At 41.8% G+C, this 23,846-nt stretch overlaps 1 protein-coding gene across 1 annotated transcript in view; it reads right to left on the bottom strand.

The window, feature by feature from the left end:
- Positions 1-592: 592 nt before the first annotated feature.
- CD226 (CD226 molecule) overlaps positions 593-23,846 on the bottom strand; it is an 86,739-nt gene continuing 63,485 nt past the window's right edge. Inside the window, exons 5-6 of the mRNA XM_030212677.1 lie at positions 15,072-15,135; positions 593-1,376 (exon numbers count right to left, since the gene is read on the bottom strand). Coding sequence (XP_030068537.1) covers positions 1,245-1,376; positions 15,072-15,135 — 196 coding nt within the window. The 3' untranslated portion in view covers positions 593-1,244. The remainder of the gene's footprint in view (positions 1,377-15,071; positions 15,136-23,846) is intronic.

Genomic DNA, 23,846 nt, shown 5'->3' on the forward strand with positions numbered 1-23,846 from the left:
TAACAGGCCGGGGTGCCTCTAGGATCAGGTTTGGGAACCACTGGGTTAGAGGAAAGCCAGTGATCAGTAGAATAAAGACATCCTTGTAGAGAGCAGCTTAGTAAAAGGACCCCTAAGCCTTTACCTGAGCTAGACTAGCGGAGGGTTAAGTGATCTGCCTCAGATCACAAGAAATGTCAGTGGGATCTGAATCCTGGCTTCTCAGGCCACTGCTCAAGCCACTAGATTACTCCACTGAAACAACATTAATTTTAATGGAGTGTTGCACGTTGAAGGGGCCCTGTTTCCTCCTGGATTGCCGATTTCAGCCGTTGGCCACCGCCTGCATTCCTGTCCTGTTCGCAGGATCTGTTTGCCTGCCTAATGTATCTCAGCCAGTCAAGACCTGATTTTGGACTCCTTACTTTCTCTTCTTCTTGTTGCTTTCTTTTCCCTGCCTATTTATTTGTTTCAATATTGTATTTATATTCCCTTCCCCTCTTTCTCTGTTCCTTCCACTCTCTCTACTGTCATTGTAATTATTTCATTAGCTCATTGTAAGCCGCTTTGAGGCTGCTAAACTGTGGTAAAAAGTGGAGTATAAATGGTCTAAATAAATAAACATGACATTTATGGGGAAACTTACCAACATGGGCTACCTTTAAGATAGGTTATTGTTCCACAAGTCATGCTATTTTAGCACAGGGTCCCACTGTATGCAATGAAATCCCATTACCTGGGGTAAAATAGCCTGTCTTTAACAGTAGCCCACATTGATACCTCCCCCCCTTAATTTGTTATGAAATACTGCACCAAGTGCTATTGTGGTATGGTGACTAGCTTCTGACAGTTTATAAATATAGGAATGCAAAAAAGAAAAATGTGAATAAAAGCCAGAAAATGGTATATTTACAGCATGGAGAGTGCTTCTTTCTCCTTAAAAAAACAAATGGCTAAATAACTCACAAAGCACATCATTAACAAGTCCCAAAAATAAATTAAGTGTATACAGATTTTGATATGATGCTGTTGAAGTAATAAAACCTTTCAGCTGAATTAAAACAGACTTTGATGGATGTTTTGCTACGTTTCTATATAAAGAATTAAAGTATGCACAGTGAAGATAAGTTTTCTTCTTCTTTTACGCTGGAAAAGCTGTCAGCACCAGCAGCAGCATCAACATCATTTTTTGATGCAAAGTCTGCTTTTCCGCTGGTGGCAGGTTTTAAATAATTTATTTAGCTCACACAAGGTGTTACTAAAGCTTATGTTCTAGTTTTGGGTTTGCGAGAAAATTCTGGACAGTTCATGTAGATGTCATCCTTTTGGCTGGATGCAGGCACGCGTGTCTTGCGTTTTGTGTTCGGGTAAGTGGATCTTCCATAGTGGTTAGCTGGCTGAAACAAGAAACAGGAAAAGAAGGATAAAAAAAGCAAATTTTAAAAAATATGCAAGTAGAAAAGTTTGAAAGACATACTGCACCTTCTCTTTTCATGAACACAAGTTTTATTGATATGCAGTGGCGCAGGAAGGGGGGGCGGTGGGGTGGTCCGCCCCGGGTGCACGCCGCTGGGGGGTGTCAGCTCCACTGGTTCCCTGCTCCCTCTGCCCCGGAACAGGTAACTTCCTGTTCCAGGGCAGATAGAGCAGTGAATCAGCGGAGCCGACGCAGCTCCCAGCGACATACACTCGGGGCGGTTCAGCCCTCCCGCCTGTCCCTCGCCGCTTTCCCATGTAAGTACGCGCTCTGGAGGGGGGAGGGTGCGCCATGCTGCACCTGGGGGGGGGTGCGCAGCAGCGACCTGCCCCAGGTGTCAGCTGCCCTTGCTACGGCACTGTTCATATGGCTGAAACTTTAGCTTTTTCTTGTCAATACCAGCAGTCACTGTCATAATAGTCTAACCACTAGTATAGGATAGGCAACTCCAGTCCTCGAGGGCCACAGGTAGGTCAGATTTTTAGGATATCCACAATGAATATGTGTGAGATAAATTTGCTTGCACTGCCTCCACTATATGCAGCTCTATCTCATGCATATTCATTGTGGATATCCTGAAAACCAGGCCTACCTGTGGCACTGGAGGACTGGAGTTGCCTATCCCTGCACTAACAGAGCTGATCTTTTTTTTTAATTAGAAACATAAGCAGATAAAAAAACCACAAGGCCCATCTGGTCTGTCCATTTTCTCTTCCTCTTACAATATCATAGGCACGAATGATCTTCTGTGTTATCTTGAGGCTTCCTTTCTAAACCACCCAGCATGGAGCTCCAAGCCATATTTCCTGTGCTAAGAATAGTAAAACAATAACACATTCCATATTATCTAAAGGCAATGTAACAGCTGAGAAGGAAGAAAATAAGTGACAGTGAAATGTGACTGGAAGAGCTGACATAGGCAGGGCTCCGTGTTACACATATAATGTATGGAAAACTGTAAGTTACATATGTGCTGCTGCTGCACTTAGGGACTCATACTTACATAAGCTCTATGGCCGGCAAAAGTGCAAACACCAAATATTAGGCAAGTCTATATGCTAGTATTCTATAAAAGAAAGTAGGCACCTAATTTTTAAATATACAACAGGCTCCTACTGTATGCCTAAATGAAGGCACCCACTTATTTATTTGGATTTTGCTCACACTTTTTTCAGCAGTTGCTTAAGGTGAGTTACATTCAGGTACACTGGATATTTGCAGTCCCTGGAGGGCTCATAATCTAATTTTGTACCTGAGGCAATGGAGGGTTAAGGAGTCCTTTTACTAAGGTGCACCAAAAAATGGCCTGTGCAAGTGTAGGCACGTGTTTTGGACACACGCAGCTCCATTTTTCAGCACACCTGCAAAAAAAAGGCCTTTTTGGGGGGCCGAAAATGGACGTGTGGCAAAATAAAAATTGGTTCGTGTCCATTTTGGATCTGAGACCTTAGCGCCACCCATTGACTTAGCGGTAAGGTCTCACGTGTTAATTGGGCGGTAATTGTCAGCCTGCCTACACTGCCAATTACCGCCCAGTTAGCGCTGCGCGGCAGAAAATAAAAAACATTTTCCAACGCGTGTATCGGATGCACATAAAAAAGGGAATTACCGCCCGGGGCATATGATAGTTGGGCGGTAGTTCCAAATTGATGCACATTGGATGAGTGTAGGCGCCTATGCAACTTAGTAAAAGGGCCCCTTAGTGATTTGCCCAAAGTCTGGCCACCTCTGGGTGTGAAGACTGGTGCTCTAACCACTAGGCTACCCCTCCACTCCTTCCACTTATTGAACTGTACCCTTCATTCCCATTGAAACAAATGGAATTTGAGCCCATCCTGTGGAGGCACCTTTCATTGGATGTCTGCCGGATGGGAAGAGCGTATGGCTTGAAAAAGATCTATTAGAGATAGAAAGGTTTGCCCAGTGGCGTACCTAGGGTAGTTGACACCCGAGGCCGGTCATTTTTTAACACCCCCCCCCAAATCCAGTACTAGGCATACCGAGAATACAAAACATCAGGACCTATAGAGCGATTCTACCATACCATAAGCAGTCATTTCTACGAGTCACACAAGGAAAAGGAAAACATCTTAAAACACTACAGTGAGCACTAGAACATCAATTCACCTATTGTAAAATGAAACCAGACAGAATAGTACAGATCGTAGATCCTGCACAGTCAATGCCAACTGAAAGCCATGTCTTTTTCACAAACACAGATACACCCTAATCCACTATAGAATAAGTAATCATAAACTTTCTATTTAGACAAAAATTAAACTGAACCCCCAAGATGCCAGACTCTGCATACAATGCAACACCGCAGAAACAGAAAATGTCCCCTAGTACTGTGCAAAATATAAAGACAGAAGATGTAAATTTGAAAAAACTAACAAATACCAATCACCACTTTACAAATTAACAAATAGAAATAAAACAAATAATATCATTTTATTGGACTAATACATTTAGCTTTCAGAGGCCAAAATCTCCTTCCTCAGGTCAATAAAGTATAGTGCTGTTACATTATCCTATCCTGACCTGAGGAAGGGGGTTTTGTTCTCTGAAAGTTAAGTCAAAATGTATTAAAATTAGTCCAATAAAAAGATGACCTTATTTACATGTTCTACTTATAAACATTTATTAACACAGCTACAATACTATATCCTAAAGCAAAATAATTAAAATATTTATTTACAGTTTGTTGTCTCTGGTTTCTGCTTTCCTCATCTTCTTTTCACTGTCTTCCTTCCATCCAGCATGTCTTCGCTCACTCTCTGCCATCCAGTGTCTGCCCTCTCTAATGTCCCTTCCATCCAGTGTCTGCCCTCTCTCTCTCTGCCCCTTCCATCCACTGTCTGCCCTCTCTCTGCCTTCCATCCACATCTGCCCTCTATTTCTGCCCCTTCCATCCACCATCTGCCCCAGTCTGCCATCTCTCTCACTCCCTTCCATCCACATCTGCCCTCTATCTCTGCCCCTTCCATCCACCATTTACCCCAGTCTGCCCTCTTTCTCTCTCCCCCTTCCACCCACCATCTGCCCTTTCTCTCTGCCCCTTCAATCCGTCTGCCCTCCCTCTCCCATCCATCCAAGGTCTGCCCTCCCTCACGCTCCCCACTTCCATCCAGGGTCTGTCCCCTCTCTCTCTCTGCCCCCTCTTTTCAGCCCCCTTATTCCACCTGCCCCTAGTTCCAGCCCCAGCCCACATCTCCCACCTGCCCCCCTTTTCAGCCCCACTATCCCACCAGTCCTCATCCCTTTTCTCCTATCAGTCCCAAGCTTCAGCCCCAGCCAGTTCTCCCTGTCCCCTTTAAAGCCCCCAGTTTCAGCCCCTGCCCCGTTTCAGCCCCCAGTTCCAGTACTAGCCCCCTTATCCCAAATACCCTCCTTTTCAGCCCCCAGTTCCAGCCCCCTTCATCCACCACATGCCTTGCATCCCCCCCCCCCTTTTCAGCCCCAGACCCATTCTCCCACCTGCCCTAGGCATGGACCCATTTTCCCTCCTGCCCCCTTGTCAGACCCCCAGACCCCTTCTCCCATCTGAGCACTCCCCTCCCCAATCCCCTTCTCCCCTATGAGCACCCCCACCCTTCCCAATCCCCTTCTCCCCTCTGAGCAACCCCACCATCCCCAATCCCCTTCTCCCCTATAAGCACTCCCACCCTCCCCAATCCCCTTCTCCCCTCTGAGCACCCTCCCCAATCCCCTTCTCCCCAATGAGCACCCCCACCCTCCCCAATCCCCTTCTCCCCTATGAGCACAACCACCCTCCCCAATCCCCTTCTCCCCTCTGAGCACCCCCACCATCCCCAATCCCCTTCTCCCCTCTGAGCACCCTCCCCAATCCCCTTCTCCCCAATGAGCACCCCCACCCTCCCCAATACCTTTCTTCCCTCTGAGCACCCCCACCATCCCCAATCCCCTTCTCCCCTCTGAGCACTCCCACCCTCCCCAATCCCCTTCTCCCCTCTGAGCCCCCCCCCCCCTCCGTCGAGAGGCCTGAGCCCTCTTCACCCTAAAGCCACCACACTGCTTTTTTTTTTTTTTAAATCCGTGCAGCGATGCAGGCAGCGCCTCGCGTCTGCCCTGCATGAACTGAAACGAGGAAATCATTTTGCTGACGTCGGGCCTTCCCTCGCTTGTTGTCCCACCCTCTTTTGAGTTAACTTCCTATTTCCTCGAGGGCGGGACAACAAGCGAGGGAAGGCCCGACGTCAGCAAAGCGATTTCCTCTTTTCAGTTCATGCAGGGCAGACGCGAGGCGCTGCCTGCATCGGCGATCGCTGCATGGATTAAAAAAAAAAGCTGTCGGCTCTCACGGAGCACCCCCCACCCGCTGACACCCGGGGCAGACCGCCCCCACCGCCCCCCCCTCGGTACGCCACTGGGTTTGCCACATAACAACATGCAAATCAAATATGTCTTTGAAATTTTAAAAGTCACTGAAATTTGCATGTGCACTGAAATTAAATAAGAAGCTAATTAGTGCCAATAATTGGCTTTTTAACAAGCAATTATTGGCACTAGCTAAATCTAATTGAATTTTCTGCATGATTTGAAAAAGAGGGTGGGGAAATGGGTGGAACAGGGGCGTTCCTAAAATTAACACAGGTTAATATAGAATAACGGGGCTATGTGCTTTTGGCTCCTAGCCATTACTCATTTGCCTCCCCCTTGTTCCTTCTCACCAGTACTTCCCTCCCCTTATTGTCTTGTCTGTCTGTATTATTTTTAGATTGTAAGCTCTATTGAGCAGGGACTGTCTCTCTCTATGTCAGGTGTTCAGCACTGCTTGCGTCTGGTAGCGTTATGCAAATGCTAATAATAATAATAATAATAATGTGCCTAAAGTAGGCATGTACATTTGCACTGTGTTTCATTTGGTGCACATGGCCATGCCTAAAGTTAGCCACAATTCCTGGGTGTAAGGGCTATTCTGTAAACCAAGCCTAACTTTAAATGCAGCTCATAGAACAGCGCTTTTTTTCAGCACAGATTTTTTTGGCACCATATATAACATCTAGCCCAAAATTCCCAATATTTGTTTTGTTCTGCAAATTATGTTGAGAATTAGAAAAGAACCAAAAGCTTCTTTTATATAGACAACATGTTACATCTTTACCTTTAAAAAATAGTTTCCTAGAAGTATCCCAGACACTGCACAAAAGCTCTCACACAAATGTAAACATGCTCCAAACTATGCCACTCAGAACATCTTTATAAAGCCTGAATAAAATTATCCCCCCCCCCCCCGATTCTATATAGGGTGCTCATTGCAATATGCACGCGCATCTGGCTGTGAGCTATTCTATATGGAATGGCGCCTAACTCTACTAGTGTTTAAGACAAAAGGGGGCACAGTCATGAGCGTGTCTGGGCATCAAATGTTGTCTGCGTAATTATAGAATACGGCCTTAACACACCTAACTTGGGTGCCAGCATTTACACCGGGTTTCAGCAGGCTGGCACCTAAGTAAGATACAGGAATTGGCGCTATGAACAATTCTATAAAGGGCATGTGCCATTCATAGAACAGCGCTTACCCCGGAATTATGTATGTTGCACCTAGCATTCCATGCCAAAATCCAAGTGTTTTCTATAACAACATGCATAACTTAAATGGCTTAACAACCCAATTAGTGTTTTTAACTGCACTAAATAAGCAATAATGAGCACTAATTGGCAATAATTAGAATTTACATGTATAACTCACTAAGCATATTCTGTAATGCACAGCGCCTGAATTCTAATGCTTGGAGCCAAAAGGGGCATGATTATGAGTGGGGAAATGGGTGTTTCATGGGCGTTCCAAAATTTACATACAGAATAGGCCCCTCTGCGACTAAATCTACATGTCAGTATTTATACCATGTTTTCCTTGGTATAAATGGATGCACGTAGTTCTAGGCACTGGGATATCAACTAAACATATTCTATACACTGCGCCTAAATCTAGGCACTGCTTATAGAATATGCTTAGGTGGAAATTCAGGTGCCATGTATAGAATCTAGTCCTTAGTGCCTATTTTGTCCAGCAGAGCAGCACCTCTCTCTCCTTCCCTCTGGCCTGCAGGTCCATGTTTTCCCCCTTTGTCGCCCCTCATAGTTCACTAATGCTGCTAACTACCTTGATCGCTACCAGTAGAAGGTGTGTGGTGTGGGTGAGTAGCTACAGGAAGAGATACTGGCCCTAGGGGGAAGAACAAGGAGACAGAGAAGAGATGCTGGGCATGGATGGGGAAGGGATATGGACACAGAGGGGTAATAATGGACACGGGGGAGCAGGGACACAGAGGAATAATGCTGGGCACAGAGGGACAGGGACACAGAGGAGTAATGCTAGTCATAGGGGGAGGGGGATGAATAAGGACAGGGACACAGAGGGGGAAATGCAGGATACGACAACACACACAGAGGGAAAATGCTGAATATAAGGGCTGGAACAGGACACTGAGAGGGCAGATGCTAAAAATGGAGGAAGGTAAGGGACAGAGACACAAAGGGCAGATGTTAGGACAGATAAGGATGCAGGAGGAGGAGGATGAACATGGAGTGTGAAGAAATGTCAAATGGACAAACCACAGCAAAGAGAAGAAAAAAAAACAAATGCAGAAAAGAAACAATGGGGCCAAAGTGATCTGAGAAATAAAATGCTCAGACAAACAAGGTAGAAATAAAAGTATTTTATTCTGAATTAATTGGAATATGTCAGTTTTTGGAAATGCACATCTCTGATATTTTCCATTTTAGTTGACTTCTTGAGGTTTCAATTCAGTTTTTTTTGCTTTCATATTGATCTCTGGCCCCTTGTGATATATTTGTTGTGTCATGCTTTTTTCATGGTGTGGTATTCTGCGTAGAGATCTTGTATGTTTTGTTTTATTTATTTATTTATGGCATTTATATCCCATAATATTCCCACCCAGAGGCAGGCTCAATGTGGCGTACAGTGGTCTATTAAGCAAACATTAATTCAAAATACAATATTCAGAGTTGTGAAAGGGGAAGAGAAATAACATAGAAGGGAAAGGGAGAGAGGAGAAGGTGACATTTGTCACTAGGATAGCCGTTGTTCAGAAGGATGTGGCACCAGGCGGGCTCACTGCATATGCTCTACCAAAAAGGAAGGTCTTGAGTCGCTTCTTGAAGGTCGGGTGATCAGGAGTGAATTTGACCACCTGAGGCAGCCCGTTCCACAATTGACTGCTGAGATAAGAGAAAGTAGAAGCATAGGTAGTCTATTGGTGTTTTAGGGTCCAGTGTAGTATTTACATTGCTGCCTTTTCACACATGAGGTTGTAGCTCTTCATGTTCTGGCAGTTAGTGCCATTATGCTATGGTAATATTCTGAGTATGTTTTTGCCCAGGTTATGTATAGTGTTAAAGATGTCTTAACAAGGTGTGGTTTGGATTTTAAGACGTTCAGGGGACACCAACCAAGGCCTTAATCCTTACATCTACGCAAACGATGTCATGATCTACATCCCGTTCAAACATGATCTAACAGAAATCACAAATGGAATCAAACACAGCCTCCAAATCATGAATTCATGGGCGGATGCATTTCAATTAAAACTCAATGCAGAAAAAACACATCTCATCCTTTCATCACAATATAACACGAACAAACCCACCACTATAAACACCCCACACTACACCCTTCCTGTTTCAGATAGCCTAAAAATTCTCGGAGTTACAATTGACCGAAATCTCACACTAGAAAGTCATGCGAAAAATACAACAAAGAAAATGTTCCACTCAATGTGGAAATTCAAAAGAGTAAAACCTTTCTTCCCAAGGGAAATATTCCGCAGCCTGGTACAATCAATGGTGCTAAGCCACCTAGATTACTGCAATGCAATCTATGCCGGATGCAAAGAACAAATCATTAAGAAACTCCAAACTGCCCAAAACACAGCAGCCAGGCTCATATTTGGAAAAACAAAATACGAAAGCGCCAAACCCCTAAGAGAAAAACTACATTGACTCCCACTTAAAGAACGTACTGCATTCAAAATTTGCACCCTGGTTCATAAAATCATTCATCGCGAGGCCCCGGTCTACATGTCAGACCTCACAGACTTACCAACCAGGAACACAAAAAGGTCAGCACGCACATTCCTGAATCTCCACTAGCCCAGCTGCAAAGGACTAAAATAGAAATCAACATATGCATCTAGCTTTTCCTACATAAGCACGCAACTATGGAAAGCACTACCAAACATCATTAAAACAATGCACGACCTAACAAACTTCCGAAAATCACTAAAAACCAACCTGTTGAAAAAGGCATACCACAATGATCCATCCTAAATACCAGACAACGAAACTCATACCAGAACTGGACAAAACCGAACTCTCTATACCTGACTGCTTCATTTACTTTGTCACTAATGAACTTTAATGCAATACCACTTTATTTCTGTTAATAATAATGAACAGAAATATAATGAAAAACTGTTGAATTGTATGAAGTTTCTATGGTCAGTGGAATGCAGGCATTAAAGGCAAAAGAGATATGAGTCCACAGGCTTGTGAAAACAATAATGAAGTCATAGAACGAAGAGAGAGTTATAGAATTAACCTTGAGATGAGCAGCCTACTGTGAAGCGGAGACAGGAGGCTGTAAAGGGGGGAGAGAGAGTCTGTGCAAGGTACCAGAAAGAATGTGTTTGTAAGATAAGAAATGTGAGAACGAGCTTCAAAGGGAGAGGGTTGATGACGTACACATTGGGTTCAGTGTGAAAGAAAGTGAATATAAACAGAGTAGCATATGTGTGATCTGAGCAAAAGCAATATTAAAGCTGAGCAAATATATCTCTGTATTCCTGCTAAGCACATATATCTTTTTGTATTCTTGATAAAAATAACTTTCACATTTCTCATTCCGGAAATGAACTCTCTATACTTGACTGCTTAATTTACTCTGTCACTTATGAACTTTAATGCAATACCACTTTGGAGTTCTCATTCAGGAAATGGCGATCGCCATTACGGCATAATGTAAGCCACATTGAGCCTGCAAATAGATGGGAAAATGTGGGATACAAATGCAACATAGAAATAAATAAATAAACTTCAGGAAATGGAGCCGCACGTTAATCTTTGAATGCAATCTAGGACTATTTTTTGGTGGTGGCAGGTAGAAGGAGAATGTTGGGTTGTGTTCAGCACCCCTAATCATTTTGAAAAGTTGGCTCCTATGCCCATGTATATTTTATCATTCCCACCTTAGTAATTCCCTTATCCCTTATTTGTCCTGTTTGTCCTGATTAGATTGTAAGCTCTTTCGAGCAGGAACTGTCTCTTCATGTTCTAGTGTACAGCACAGCATACGTCTAGTAGCACTATAGAAATGATAAGTAGTAGTAATACTATTTGCGACAACTATGCTGCCTCTGTCCTTACGTTGAGAAGGCAAATCTTATTCCAGTTGTGCATACCAAGATAACCTCAAGACTCACTGGATTACTATAATGCACTCTACACTGGTCTGATTACAAAGGGTCTGCACCAGCTACAACAGTTGGATTTAGGTGGACGAGTGTTGCATTGGTTTCAATCATTTTGGGGTGGAAGATCTATGGTATTGAGAGCTGGTTCACAGGTCTCAGAAGAGGTACCGGTTGAAAGGAGTGTACCGCAAGGGTCGGCTCTTTCTGCCTTATTATTTAATGTTTACCTTACACAGTTGGGCAAGCTCTTTGATTCTATGGGTGTTTTTTATCGGTTTTATACCAATGATGTACAGTTCTTTTTTCCCCATAACAGTTTGGGGGATTGCTTTGGATGATCAACTGAGTAGGTATATGGGGCAGGTGAAAGATTGGATGGTATTACATGGAATGTGTTTGAATGTGGATAAGATCGAGGTCATGATTGTGGGAAAAACTGAGCACAATTCATGGCCTAAAAGGGTCAATGTGGATAATAAATACATACCTGTGGAAAAGGAGATGAGACTGTTAGGGGTTCTATTAGACAGTGCTTTAAACATTTGTGCCCAGGTTAGTAAAGTTGTTCAGGCTTGTTTTTTTTCAGCTACATTTGGTCCATAGGTTTAAATCGATGATATCTACTTATGATCTGAGACTTTTGGTATAAGAGCTAGTGTTGTCACAGTTGGACTACTGCAATGCCCTACAGTGGTGGAAATAAGTATTTGATCCCTTGCTGATTTTGTAAGTTTGCCCACTGACAAAGACATGAGCAGCCCATAATTGAAGGGTAGGTTATTGGTAACAGTGAGAGATAGCACATCACAAATTAAATCCGGAAAATCACATTGTGGAAAGTATATGAATTTATTTGCATTCTGCAGAGGGAAATAAGTATTTAATCCCTCTGGCAAACAAGACCTAATACTTGGTGGCAAAACCCTTGTTGGCAAGCACAGCGGTCAGACGTCTTCTGTAGTTGATGATGAGGTTTGCACACATGTCAGGAGGAATTTTGGTCCACTCCTCTTTGCAGATCATCTCTAAATCATTAAGAGTTCTGGGCTGTCGCTTGGTAACTCGCAGCTTCAGCTCCCTCCATAAGTTTTCAATGGGATTAAGGTCTGGTGACTGGCTAGGCCACTCCATGACCCTAATGTGCTTCTTCCTGAGCCATTCCTTTGTTGCCTTGGCTGTATGTTTTGGGTCACTGTCGTGCTGGAAGACCCAGCCACGACCCATTTTTAAGGCCCTGGCGGAGGGAAGGAGGTTGTCACTCAGAATTGTACGGTACATGGCCCCATCCATTCTCCCATTGATGCGGTGAAGTAGTCCTGTGCCCTTAGCAGAGAAACACCCCCAAAACATAACATTTCCACCTCCATGCTTGACAGTGGGGACGGTGTTCTTTGGGTCATAGGCAGCATTTCTCTTCCTCCAAACACGGCGAGTTGAGTTCATGCCAAAGAGCTCAATTTTTGTCTCATCTGACCACAGCACCTTCTCCCAATCACTCTCGGCATCATCCAGGTGTTCACTGGCAAACTTCAGACGGGCCGTCACATGTGCCTTCCGGAGCAGGGGGACCTTGCGGGCACTGCAGGATTGCAATCCGTTATGTCGTAATGTGTTACCAATGGTTTTCGTGGTGACAGTGGTCCCAGCTGCCTTGAGATCATTGACAAGTTCCCCCCTTGTAGTTGTAGGCTGATTTCTAACCTTCCTCATGATCAAGGATACCCCACGAGGTGAGATTTTGCGTGGAGCCCCAGATCTTTGTCGATTGACAGTCATTTTGTACTTCTTCCATTTTCTTACTATGGCACCAACAGTTGTCTCCTTCTCGCCCAGCGTCTTACTGATGGTTTTGTAGCCCATTCCAGCCTTGTGCAGGTGTATGATCTTGTCCCTGACATCCTTAGACAGCTCCTTGCTCTTAGCCATTTTGTAGAGGTTAGAGTCTGACTGATTCACTGAGTCTGTGGACAGGTGTCTTTCATACAGGTGACCATTGCCGACAGCTGTCTGTCATGCAGGTAACGAGTTGATTTGGAGCATCTACCTGGTCTGTAGGGGCCAGATCTCTTACTGGTTGGTGGGGGATCAAATACTTATTTCCCTCTGCAGAATGCAAATAAATTCATATACTTTCCACAATGTGATTTTCCGGATTTAATTTGTGATGTGCTATCTCTCACTGTTACCAATAACCTACCCTTCAATTATGGGCTGCTCATGTCTTTGTCAATGGGCAAACTTACAAAATCAGCAAGGGATCAAATACTTATTTCCACCACTGTATATCTCAGAATATCATCACCGAGACTTAGGGCTTTGCAGATAGTCCAAATTGTGGCAGCACGATTGATAGCTTGGATGGGTAAGTTTGTTCATGTCTCACCATTTCTTAAGAACTTGCACTAGTTACCTGTTGTCCAGCGGATACAGTATAAGATTCTGACACTAATCCATCGCACTTTGTACGCAGTTGCTCCTGCCTACTTTCAGGAAATTTTGAAGGTATACCATCCTACCAGATCTTTGAGGCCAAATAAAACAATGATGAATAGGATCACCCTCTACATACCTCCAAGGACACTAAGGTCCTCCCATGGAGTATCCCTAACCACACCGTCTCCAAAAGACATTATGGGATGTGATACCCACCAGTGAGCCTTCTCCCCACACTCTGAATGCACTGCCTGAAAGGCTTTGCTTAACACAAGACTATCTCTACTTCAGGAAGCAGGTGAAAGCTTGGCTCTTCAACCAGGCCTTTAATGGAAAAAGTAACTAACGTGTTAGTCTTACTCACACACACGAGGAGTGACTTGGACTGCTCATACTGCAGCAGGACATGTTTATCCACTCCTACCCTAGCTGAGAAAATATTTAACCACCTCTCTGAACTCATGTGCAACTCTCTTTAAAACAAACCCTTACTCTCTTTAAATCAGTCCTCTTACTCTCTCACCTATCTATATGGTTCCTCTTTGCTTATACCCTATGCTGTCTATTAAAATGTTTTATTATGTATTGTGTTGACATTGTAAGTAGCATACTATGCCATACTTTGTATTGTTATTTGAATATTTTTACTGCTGTCATTGTCTGTTCTGCAGGCATAAGTCTAGCATCCAAAAGTTAGACATGGGATCTATGCTAAATGCTAATCTATATAAGCCGCACGCTCTATAAAGAATAGTGGTTAACACTGAATTTTATCAGCACCTAAGTTTTGGTGCATTTATTGAGTTCCCTCCTTTGTGTGTGAAAAACAGTCCACCAGTATTTTGCCTGTTAGCAAGTGCTAGCTATTTTTTGAAATTATTTTTTGGAAAGGGCTTGCCATGGGCAGAGAATGGGCATGGACCCAATAACCAGCTACTGCATTCTCATCAGCTAACTGGCTGTAGCCAAATTAACTACTATCCAAACTCTGGGTTTTCTTTAAAAATCAGTTTCAATACTGGTACTCAACAACTTAACCAGAAACCTTATTACAAAATCAAAAAAACAAAAAAATTAGATTAAATTAAATGTGCTCAGTTTTTTTGGGGGTGCTATAGTGTCTCAGAGTTTTGAGAAGCATTTACACTCCATTCTCACATCGTTGCACGTCCTACCACCAGCCAAGTATTAGTGTTAAAAACTATAACAAAAAATCTTTTTCATTAAAGATAAAAGCAGCTGTTAGATATTGAAATTACTTAGCTTGGGTGCTAAATTAACCCAGGAGCAGTTGCCACTTCTTAAATAGGAGGTGGTAAGGACTCCCATATTAATATTTTACAGGTCCCACGCGCTAATGTGAACATTAGAGCATGACCTGAAAAAAAGTATTTAAAAAAGCCTTAAATTGTGCTGCGCTAAATCTGGGATTAGCGTATGGGAAAGTCCTGCATTAGGACACATTAAGCCCAGATTTCAGATTTTAGCAAATAAGCCTCTTAGACTGTAAGCCCTCCAAGGACAAGGAAATACCTACTGTATCTGAATGTACACTTTTTCAATTGCTTGTAACATTAAATTTAAAATAAAATGGAAGTTAAAAGCTCAACGCAGGTTCCATCTTCTTGATGGCTTGGAATTAGGGGTTCATTGTGTCCACTCTTCCTCTCCCCGCCCCTTAATTTACACATTCTATGAGAAGATAAGCATAATAGAATTCTTACTGGAAATTGGGTTGGGAATTTGCAATTTGATTGCAGCTTCTCCTTTTTCCGCTTTCTCTTCCTCCTACCAACAGAAATTCAGATAAACACTAGTCACTGGAGTTAAAACAGGCATGCACACACATTTTATCATTTTGTCAATTGCTTGTCTTATTTTGTTTACTTGAAATTTTTTAAAAACATACAAGCATTTAAAAGGGGAAATGAAATAAAATAACAAAGGTATGTTTACTAAGGTGCGTTAACATTTCTAACGCACCTTCAAATTTAAGGTGTGTTAAATGTTAACGTGCCTATACATTTCTATGGGCACATTAGCATTTAATGTGCGTAAATCATTTACACACATTAAAAACGCTAACACGCCCATAGCGCACCTTAGTAAACATAGGCGCAAAATAGAAAGTTTTCAGATCCTAGGCTTTTTCCCTTTTGTCTCCTACCCATGCTGTGAACATGGTGCAAGACTAATCCCCATTCAGTCCATCCCCCCCTTACGTATTCAAGGGCCCTGTTTAATAAGCTGCGTTATAAGCACGTTAGCATTTTAAACATGCGTTATCCATGTACACGCGTTAACTGTGTACGCACCTACAATATCCCTATAAGTGCCTACACAGTTAGCGCGCACGCTAATTGTAGGCGCATTAAAAATGCTAACCCCTCTTAGTGAACAGGGCCCCAAGAATGGAGCTGAATGACTTGAGACTATAAACCATATAGCGAACAGTGCAAGGCAATTTAAAAATGAAAACAAAATGAAAACAGACAACATTCTGATCAATTTTTCTTTTGTCATGCTTTCAGAAAAATGAAAGAAAATAGATATACTGCTCCTGCTCAGAACGGTTCTGAGCAGGAGCAGTATATCTGTCCTGAGGGTGGTTTTGATATTTGTTCACCCATTGCCTACACTTGAGCACAACGGAGGATATCCAGTGATGTGTTACTGACATTGGCAACTGTTCCTGGTTCGAGAGTGGATGATAATCCAGCATATAGAGGCTGAATAAGAGGGCAGCTGGGACAATTGTCGTGGGGCGCGATCTGTGATCTATAAACTAGCTGGTTTGGACAACGATACAGTTTATAAAGACTCGTGATAAGCCATCTGGGCTTTTTTCCAGTAGCACAACACTGTATGAAACTATATGTGCACGCTAAGTTGAAGTACAAGATTTGTAAATTCTCGTTATTATGTTAGTATGATACTGGATTTAAAGTGTTAGATTATATGGGTGAATGGTGTATGAGTGAGGTGAAGTTATGATTTTATAACAGATTGGTATTGGCTACTGTATGAATTCATGCAGAACCAATAAAAGGTGTATTTGGTAAAACAGATTTAGTACTGGAGTTTTTGGAGAGAGTAAATTAATTGTCACTCTAGTCGTCTCAAAGATTATCCCCTGTTTAGTAAAGAAAATAGAAATGTCATGTGTCATTAATAAAAAAAATAAACACATACACAGGGGGAAAACATTCTAATTTTCTCAAGATGATAAACCCAAATTCTATGTCTAACAACAATCTTTCTAATAACAGTGGTTTAAAGTTAACCAAAGTTATAAGACCTAGTATACATAAGCATCATACCATCAATTATTTGCTTCTTGTTCAGAATAAAATATAAATAAAGAGATGGATTTAGTTTATTGCCCAGTGAGGAAAGCGGCACATGGAATTACAATGAATGGGTTCCATTTTTAAAACTGACAGGCCTATTCACAAAAGGCTGTTAAATCTGATGCAGCTGCATTAAGCTTAAATGCAGGTGTTAAGTCACATGTATTAAAATTAATGGAGTCAATATGGCTGCATTAACACAGTCCCTATTTCCTGTATAAAAAAAGATATTAATGAGCATGGAAAGGTGAGCACTGGGCACCATGAGATTAATGCTGAGATGCCTTCAACACTGGAATTTTAGCTACACCTCTGGATGTATAGTTAGAGCAGGTTGCCTGCTTTCACACTTGAATAATGCAACCCGCATTAATATGTGCATTTTAACAATCACAAACTATTCCTCTTCAGCCCTTTTATTTGTATCATGATGCATGCAGAAGGCTGATGGGTTCTGCAGAAAAAATGTTGAAACAACACTGAGGCAGCAGGGAAAGATATTAAAAGAATAGAGGTTTGTTTCCTGAAGATACATAGCGAGAAATGGAGGCTCTCTGTTGAAGCAAACCGCATAATATCTCGCCCAAGAAGATATGTTCTAACACAGATAAGTGATTTACTACTATTTCGTATTATTAGATGAAGTAAAAAAGATTTTAAAGATTTTTAAAAATATATATAAAGAAGTCAAAGCCTAAGCGATTGCAGATCGGGAGGTTTTTAGACTGATGAGGAAGCTCGCCCGGCATTTACATTTAAATCAAAAACTCAGTGATAGCCGAGCATCTGAAGTCTTTTCCTGCATCCAGTCACGAAATATGGCATACTAAATTTACAATAAACAGGGGGATTATGTTTGTGCTTGGCTATAATATCACCAAAATGTGTCCCTTCCTTTTAGAACACACTACCAAAACCCTTATCCACACTCTTATCACCTCTCACTTAGACTATTGCAACTTGCTTCTCACAGATCTCCCACTAAGCCATCTCTCTCCCCTTCAATCTGTTCAAAATTCTGCTGCACGACTTATTACATGTCACTAAATTATGTGCTATAAAATTAAAATAAGACACATCTACATAATACAACAGAATAGTACTTGCAGTATTCTGAAAATATATGCACATCATAAAATAATTTGCCTATCAATGTTTTTGGTAAGTTGCCAAATGGTCACCAAGCTTTAGATCTACTGGTCTTTACTGGATTTGCCAAACATGTATTAACTGTTCCTAATGGTTTGAGCAGGGGTTCTCAACCCAGCCAGACAAGTTTCCAGGACACCCACAATTAATATGCATTAGATTTGCAGACAATAGAGACAGTGCATGCAAATTTATCTCATGCTTATTCATTGTGAATATTCAGAAAACCTGAATGCCTGGGCATGTCCTGAGGACTGGGTTGAGAACCCCTAGGTTAGAACAATGAGCTGAGAACCAGGGAAGCCAAAGTTCAAATTCCACTACTGCTCCTTCAGATCTTCGGTAAGTCATTTAACTCTCCATAGCCTCAGGTACAAACAGACTGTAAACCCTCCAAGAACAGGAAAAAAATCTACTGTACTTGAATGTACCTTCCCTTAAGCTACTACTGTGAAAGATGTGAGCTAAATCCAATCAAAACTCCAGTAACAGGCATACCATGAAGTAATACAAAATTCTACAAAAGTCACTTAGGACCGATAGAACAACTCCAGCATAATAACATTAACTTGCAGGAATCACACAAGAACCTACCTAGGAAAAAGCAGCACCATAAATATTACAGTAAACTAAACAATCAGTATACCTATTTCAAAAATATACATACTAGATTAGTATAAATCAATTCTACAGAGACCCAGTATTTAACAGAATGCTGGCCTCTTTCACACACACACACACACACACACACACACACACACACACACACACAGACCCTCATCAAATATAGAATCAGTAACCATAATCTAAAAATAGAAATATGGTGACAAAAATTAATCTGAACCTCTAAGGAGCCAGACTTTGCATACATTAATGCACCAGAGAAACAGAAACAGTAACACATTCCCCTGTTCTATGCAAAGCAAGGATAGCTGTTGTGAATTGCAAAAACTGATATATTCTAATCACCGCATTAGAAATTGACAAAAATAAAACAGAAAATAAGTGATAAATTTTATTGATCTAACAATACATTTTTTAATAGCTTCCAAAGAACAAATACTTCCCACCTCAGGCTAGGGTACTATAATGCTTTTATGGTATACTGCCCTGACCTGAAGAAGGAGATTTTTGGGACTCTGAAAGCTGGTCAGAAACCTAAGTTAGTCCAATAAATAGGTATAGCTTTATATCCATTGTTTGTTTTATTTTTATTTATTAACTGTCACTAGCCTGGCTACCATACTACTTTATCCTGAACTAGAAATAAAATTACTTTCTACCTTTGTTAATGGCCATTTAATTTTTCTAATTATGTTGTTCCCACTCTCTGGTTTCTGCTTTCTTCTATCTTGTCTTAACTCTGTTGCCAGAGTTTCCTGTTGTGTCATTTTTCTCTTTCCTCCTGTCTACTTCATTTCCTCCACTACATCCATCTTCAACATTGATCTTTCCTTTCAGTTTTCTTCCATTTATTTTTCTGCATCTCTATCCACTCACATTTTATTCATTCATTCATTTTTTTTCAGTTTGCATCACCAGTACATCATGGATGTCCTTTTCTCATGCATTTTAGAACAGGCTGTACATCGGCAGATCCTTTTCTAAAATACTAGCACCACTAGCAACGTACTGATCTGGGTGGCCTTATTCTGAGCGGGACAACTTTTCTAAAGTGCCGTGCCATATATTTAAAATGCAATTGGCCTGTGAGGTTGCTACACATAAACCAGTTAATCTAGCAAAATCTTTTTAAAGTTTTACAAGTATTAATGCATTATAACATGCTACTCATAAAGATTTCTGGAAGGGTAGCAGCAAAAACAATGAAGAGGTTGGTGGCACCATATGGACTAATCGATCTATCGAGGCATGAGCTTTCAAGGACTTCAGTAAAGCAATTACAGTAGTTTATAAGGTTTACTCGCTCCAGACAATTGAGGACAGTGGTTCAAACTATCAATTAATCCTATAAATACCACTGTAGTATTCTAATGATCAAATTTCGTTGACAGCTCATAAAGATTTTTTTTTTAAATAATACCAATCTCAATATATCTTTCTCCTTTTCTCTCTTCTTTTAAGGGTTGAAAAAAACCTCCGAAATTCAGGTAGTTTTACCACAAGGTGATTGCTCCCTATTTTTCAATCACTGGCTCAAAAAACCTCCCTTTAATTTTATAAATTCTGTCAGGAACATGAAGCAGTTCAAAACACATTCAAAGTTCCAATATCACTTATAATCTGTGGTAAAGCAATTCTGAGGCTTTTTCCTACCCTTAAAAGAAGAGAGAAAATGAGAAAGAAATATTGAGATTGGTGTTATTTAAAAAAAAAAAAATCTTTATGAGCTGTCAAGGAAATTGTTTTGGGTTTTTTTTTTAATTTTACAGAATTTACTACAAAATGACCATTATCAGATTAAGCTCTCTCTCCCCGTATCCTGCGAGCCAGCTGGATGTCTTTAAGCATGATGGTGACTCTCTTGGCATGAATAGCACACAGGTTGGTATCTTCAAACAAGCCAACAAGATATGCTTCACTAGCCTCCTGAAGGGCACCAATAGCTGCACTCTGGAACCTCAAGTCCGTTTTGAAGTCTTGGGCGATTTCCCTTACCAATCGCTGAAATGGAATTGTTTTTTAATTTATAATTTGCAGCCATAAATCACAAGTCAGGACCACTTGTTCCAGAAATACAGAAAGAATTTCTATAAGGAAAAAAAAGAACATCAATTAAGAAAATCCAAACTTCTTCCTTAGACCACAATATAGGTAACAGTGGGGGCATGGAAAAAAAAAAAAAGCTAAGGAGAACAAAAAGCCTAACCAGGACTAATCCCACTATACATTCCAAGCTAATCATGCTGTTTTACCACTGGACAACTTCTTCAGGTCCAGAAAAGATCTTAAATTCTCAGGAGCAAAAAATATATATACTTCAAACCCAAATATTTGACTACACTCTTATAAGGGTAGGCTAACAGAAACGATGTCCCTAAACTTTTTGTTTCTTCCCTCATTGCTAAAAACTGTTTCCTCCTCTCCTGCATTGATTTAGTTACATCAGGGTATAACCAAACTCTTTGTCCATAAAACAGAGAACCAGAATTTTAGAAATATAATCTCATTATAGAGTTTAGGTCCTGTTCAAAAACAAAGTTAGCAATCAAATTAGCGCAATCATTCACATCCAAAAGGAAGCCCCCTAAGATGGCAGAGATGTTGTTGAAATCATTTTCTCCAACACGTGGCTGAACCTGAGTTCCAACTATCTATTGATCTTCCAAAGGTTGATCCTCTGTGGCATTCTTGATCACAACAGGCAAATAATATACCTTGTACAATGGGGGAATGGTTTCAAAGGAAATCTTCAAAATCTCCAGAAGAAATGTTTAAACATGTCAACAGGGGTCACACCCAATACTGTAGGGAAATTCAATACTCTTAAGTTCAGTCTCCTAAAGAAATTCTCAAGCTGTTCAATCTTTCCATGGATAAACTTCTGATCCTTGATCACAGTAGAAACAGCAGTTTTAAGATTATTAACCTCAAGTTGTTTTTGTTGTATTTGGTCAAAGCTCTCTGGTCACACTTTATCCACAGTTTGAGATAATTTAACCAACTTTACTCACAAGTGTTGCTGTGTCTGAAGCAGTCTTTCCCAATATAATATCCATCTTATGGATAGCCATCCAAGGAGTTTCCAGCGTCACCACCTTGGCAGCAGCAATTCCCTCAACTGCCCTGAAGATCTTCTGCTCAGTAGCGGATTCCAAAGAGAAACCATGCCACCTCCGACATCTGCGACAGTGACTTCTGCTGCAGCCTTGGTTGTGGCCTCAACCCTCACTGCCGTTGGACAAAGAGATGGGATAGCCACCAGGAGGACAATGAAATGTCTTGCCCCAAAGTCTCAAAGACTCCTTTCTCCGACCACAAAGCAGGGCCCCTCATTGGGCCTCCTAGCTGGGATCTTGCAGCGTGGTGGTCCAAAGCCTGTTGGAACTTAGGTTGGAGCGGAGACAATGCAACTGCAGGCAGCAGAACAGTCTTTACTGTCCCCTTCCTCTTAGTATGAGGCATGCCGCTGAAGATTTAAAAAGGATGAAACAAAGCTCCAGCTCAGGATGACAGCTCAGACTCTGCAAGGCGTCCGATTGCACTCTTAATACCCCCCCCCCCCCACACACACACACACGGTCAAGGAAATGTGATCATTAAAATACTAGAATACTACAGTGGTATTTATAGGATTAGTTAGTAGTTTATAAGGTGCCAACTGCCTCTGATATTTTTCAGATTATATTCCACCCTCGGCAGTCAACATTTTTATAAACACTGGACACTGCGGGCTAAATTACTACTACCACTACTTATCATTTCTAAAGCGCTACTAGACGTACGCAGTGCTGTACACTTGAACATGAAGAGACAGTCCCTGCTCGACAGAGCTTACAATCTAATTAGGACAGACAAGCAGGACAAGCAAGAGATAAGGGAATATTAAAGTGAGGATGATAAAATAAGGGTTCTGAACAAGTGAATAAGGGTTAGGAGTTAAAAGCAGCATCAAAAAGGTGGGCTTTTAGCTTAGATTTGAAGACGGCCAGAGATGGAGCTTGACGTACCGGCTCAGGAAGTCTATTCCAGGCATATGGTGCAGCAAGATAAAAGTAACGAAGTCTGGGGTTAGCAGTGGAGGAGAAGGGTACAGATAAGAGAGATTTACCCAGTGAACGGCGTTCCCAGGGGGGAATGTAGGAAGAGATGAGAGTGGAGAGGTACTGAGGAGTTGCAGAGTGAATGCACTTATAGGTCAATAAGAGGAGTTTGAATTGTATGCGGAAATGGATAGGAAGCCAGTGAAGTGACTTGAAGAGAGGGCTAATATGAGCATAATGGCACTGGAAGAATATTAGTCGTGCAGCAGAATTTTGAACAGATTGAAGAGGAGAGAGATGGTGCGAAGCAAGTTGCAATAGTATAAGCGAGAGGTGATAAGAGTGTGGATGAGGGTTCTGCTAGTGTGCTCAGAAAGGAAAGGGCAAATTTTGGTGATATTATAGAGAAAGAAATGACAGGTTTTAGCAGTCTGCTGAATATGTACAGAGAAGGAGAGGGAGGAGTCGAAGATGACCCCAAGGTTACGAGCTGATGAGACATGAAGGATGAGAGTGTTATCCACAGAAATAGAGAATGGGGGAGGAGGAGAGGTTGGTTTAGGGGAAAAGATAAGAAGTTCAGTCTTGGTCATGTTTAGTTTCAGATGGCGCTCAGACATCCAGCCAGCAATGTCAGACAGGCAAGCTGATATTTGGCCTGGATTTCGGCTGAAATTTTTTGTATGGAGAGGTAGATCTGGGAGTCATCAGCGTAAAGATGATACTGAAAACCATGGGATGAGATCAAAATACCAAGGGAAGAAGTATAGATGGAGAAAAGAAGAGGTCCCAGGACAGATCCCTGAGGTACACCAACTGACAGTGAGATAGAAGTAAAGGTATGCTGGGAGAGATAAGAAGAAAACCAGGAAAGAACAGAGCCCTGAAATCCAAGTGAGGACAGTGTATCAAGGAGTAGGCTGTGATCAACAGTGCCAAAAGCAGCAGATAGATCGAGAAGGATGAGGATAGAATAGAGACCTTTGGATCTGGCCAGGAACAGATCATTGGAGACTTTAGCAAGCACTGTTTCAGTTGAATGAAGGGGGCGAAAGCCAGATTGAAGTGGATCAAGAATAGCTTGAGATGAAAGAAAGTCAAGGCAATGGCAGTGAACAGCACATTCAAGTATCTTGGATAGGAAAGGGAGGAGGGAGATGGGGCAATCATTGGAAGGAGAGGTAGGGTCCAATGAAGGTTTTTTAAGAAGTGGTGTGACTACGGCATGTTTGAAGGCATCAGGAACAGTTGCAGTGGACAGTGAAAGATTGAGGATTGACAGATAAAAGGGATGACAGTAGGAGAGATAGTGTTAAGTAGATGGGTGGGAATAGGA

Source organism: Microcaecilia unicolor, chromosome 1 (genome assembly GCF_901765095.1).
Source record: "Microcaecilia unicolor chromosome 1, aMicUni1.1, whole genome shotgun sequence".
Classification (NCBI taxonomy): Eukaryota; Metazoa; Chordata; class Amphibia; order Gymnophiona; family Siphonopidae; genus Microcaecilia; species Microcaecilia unicolor.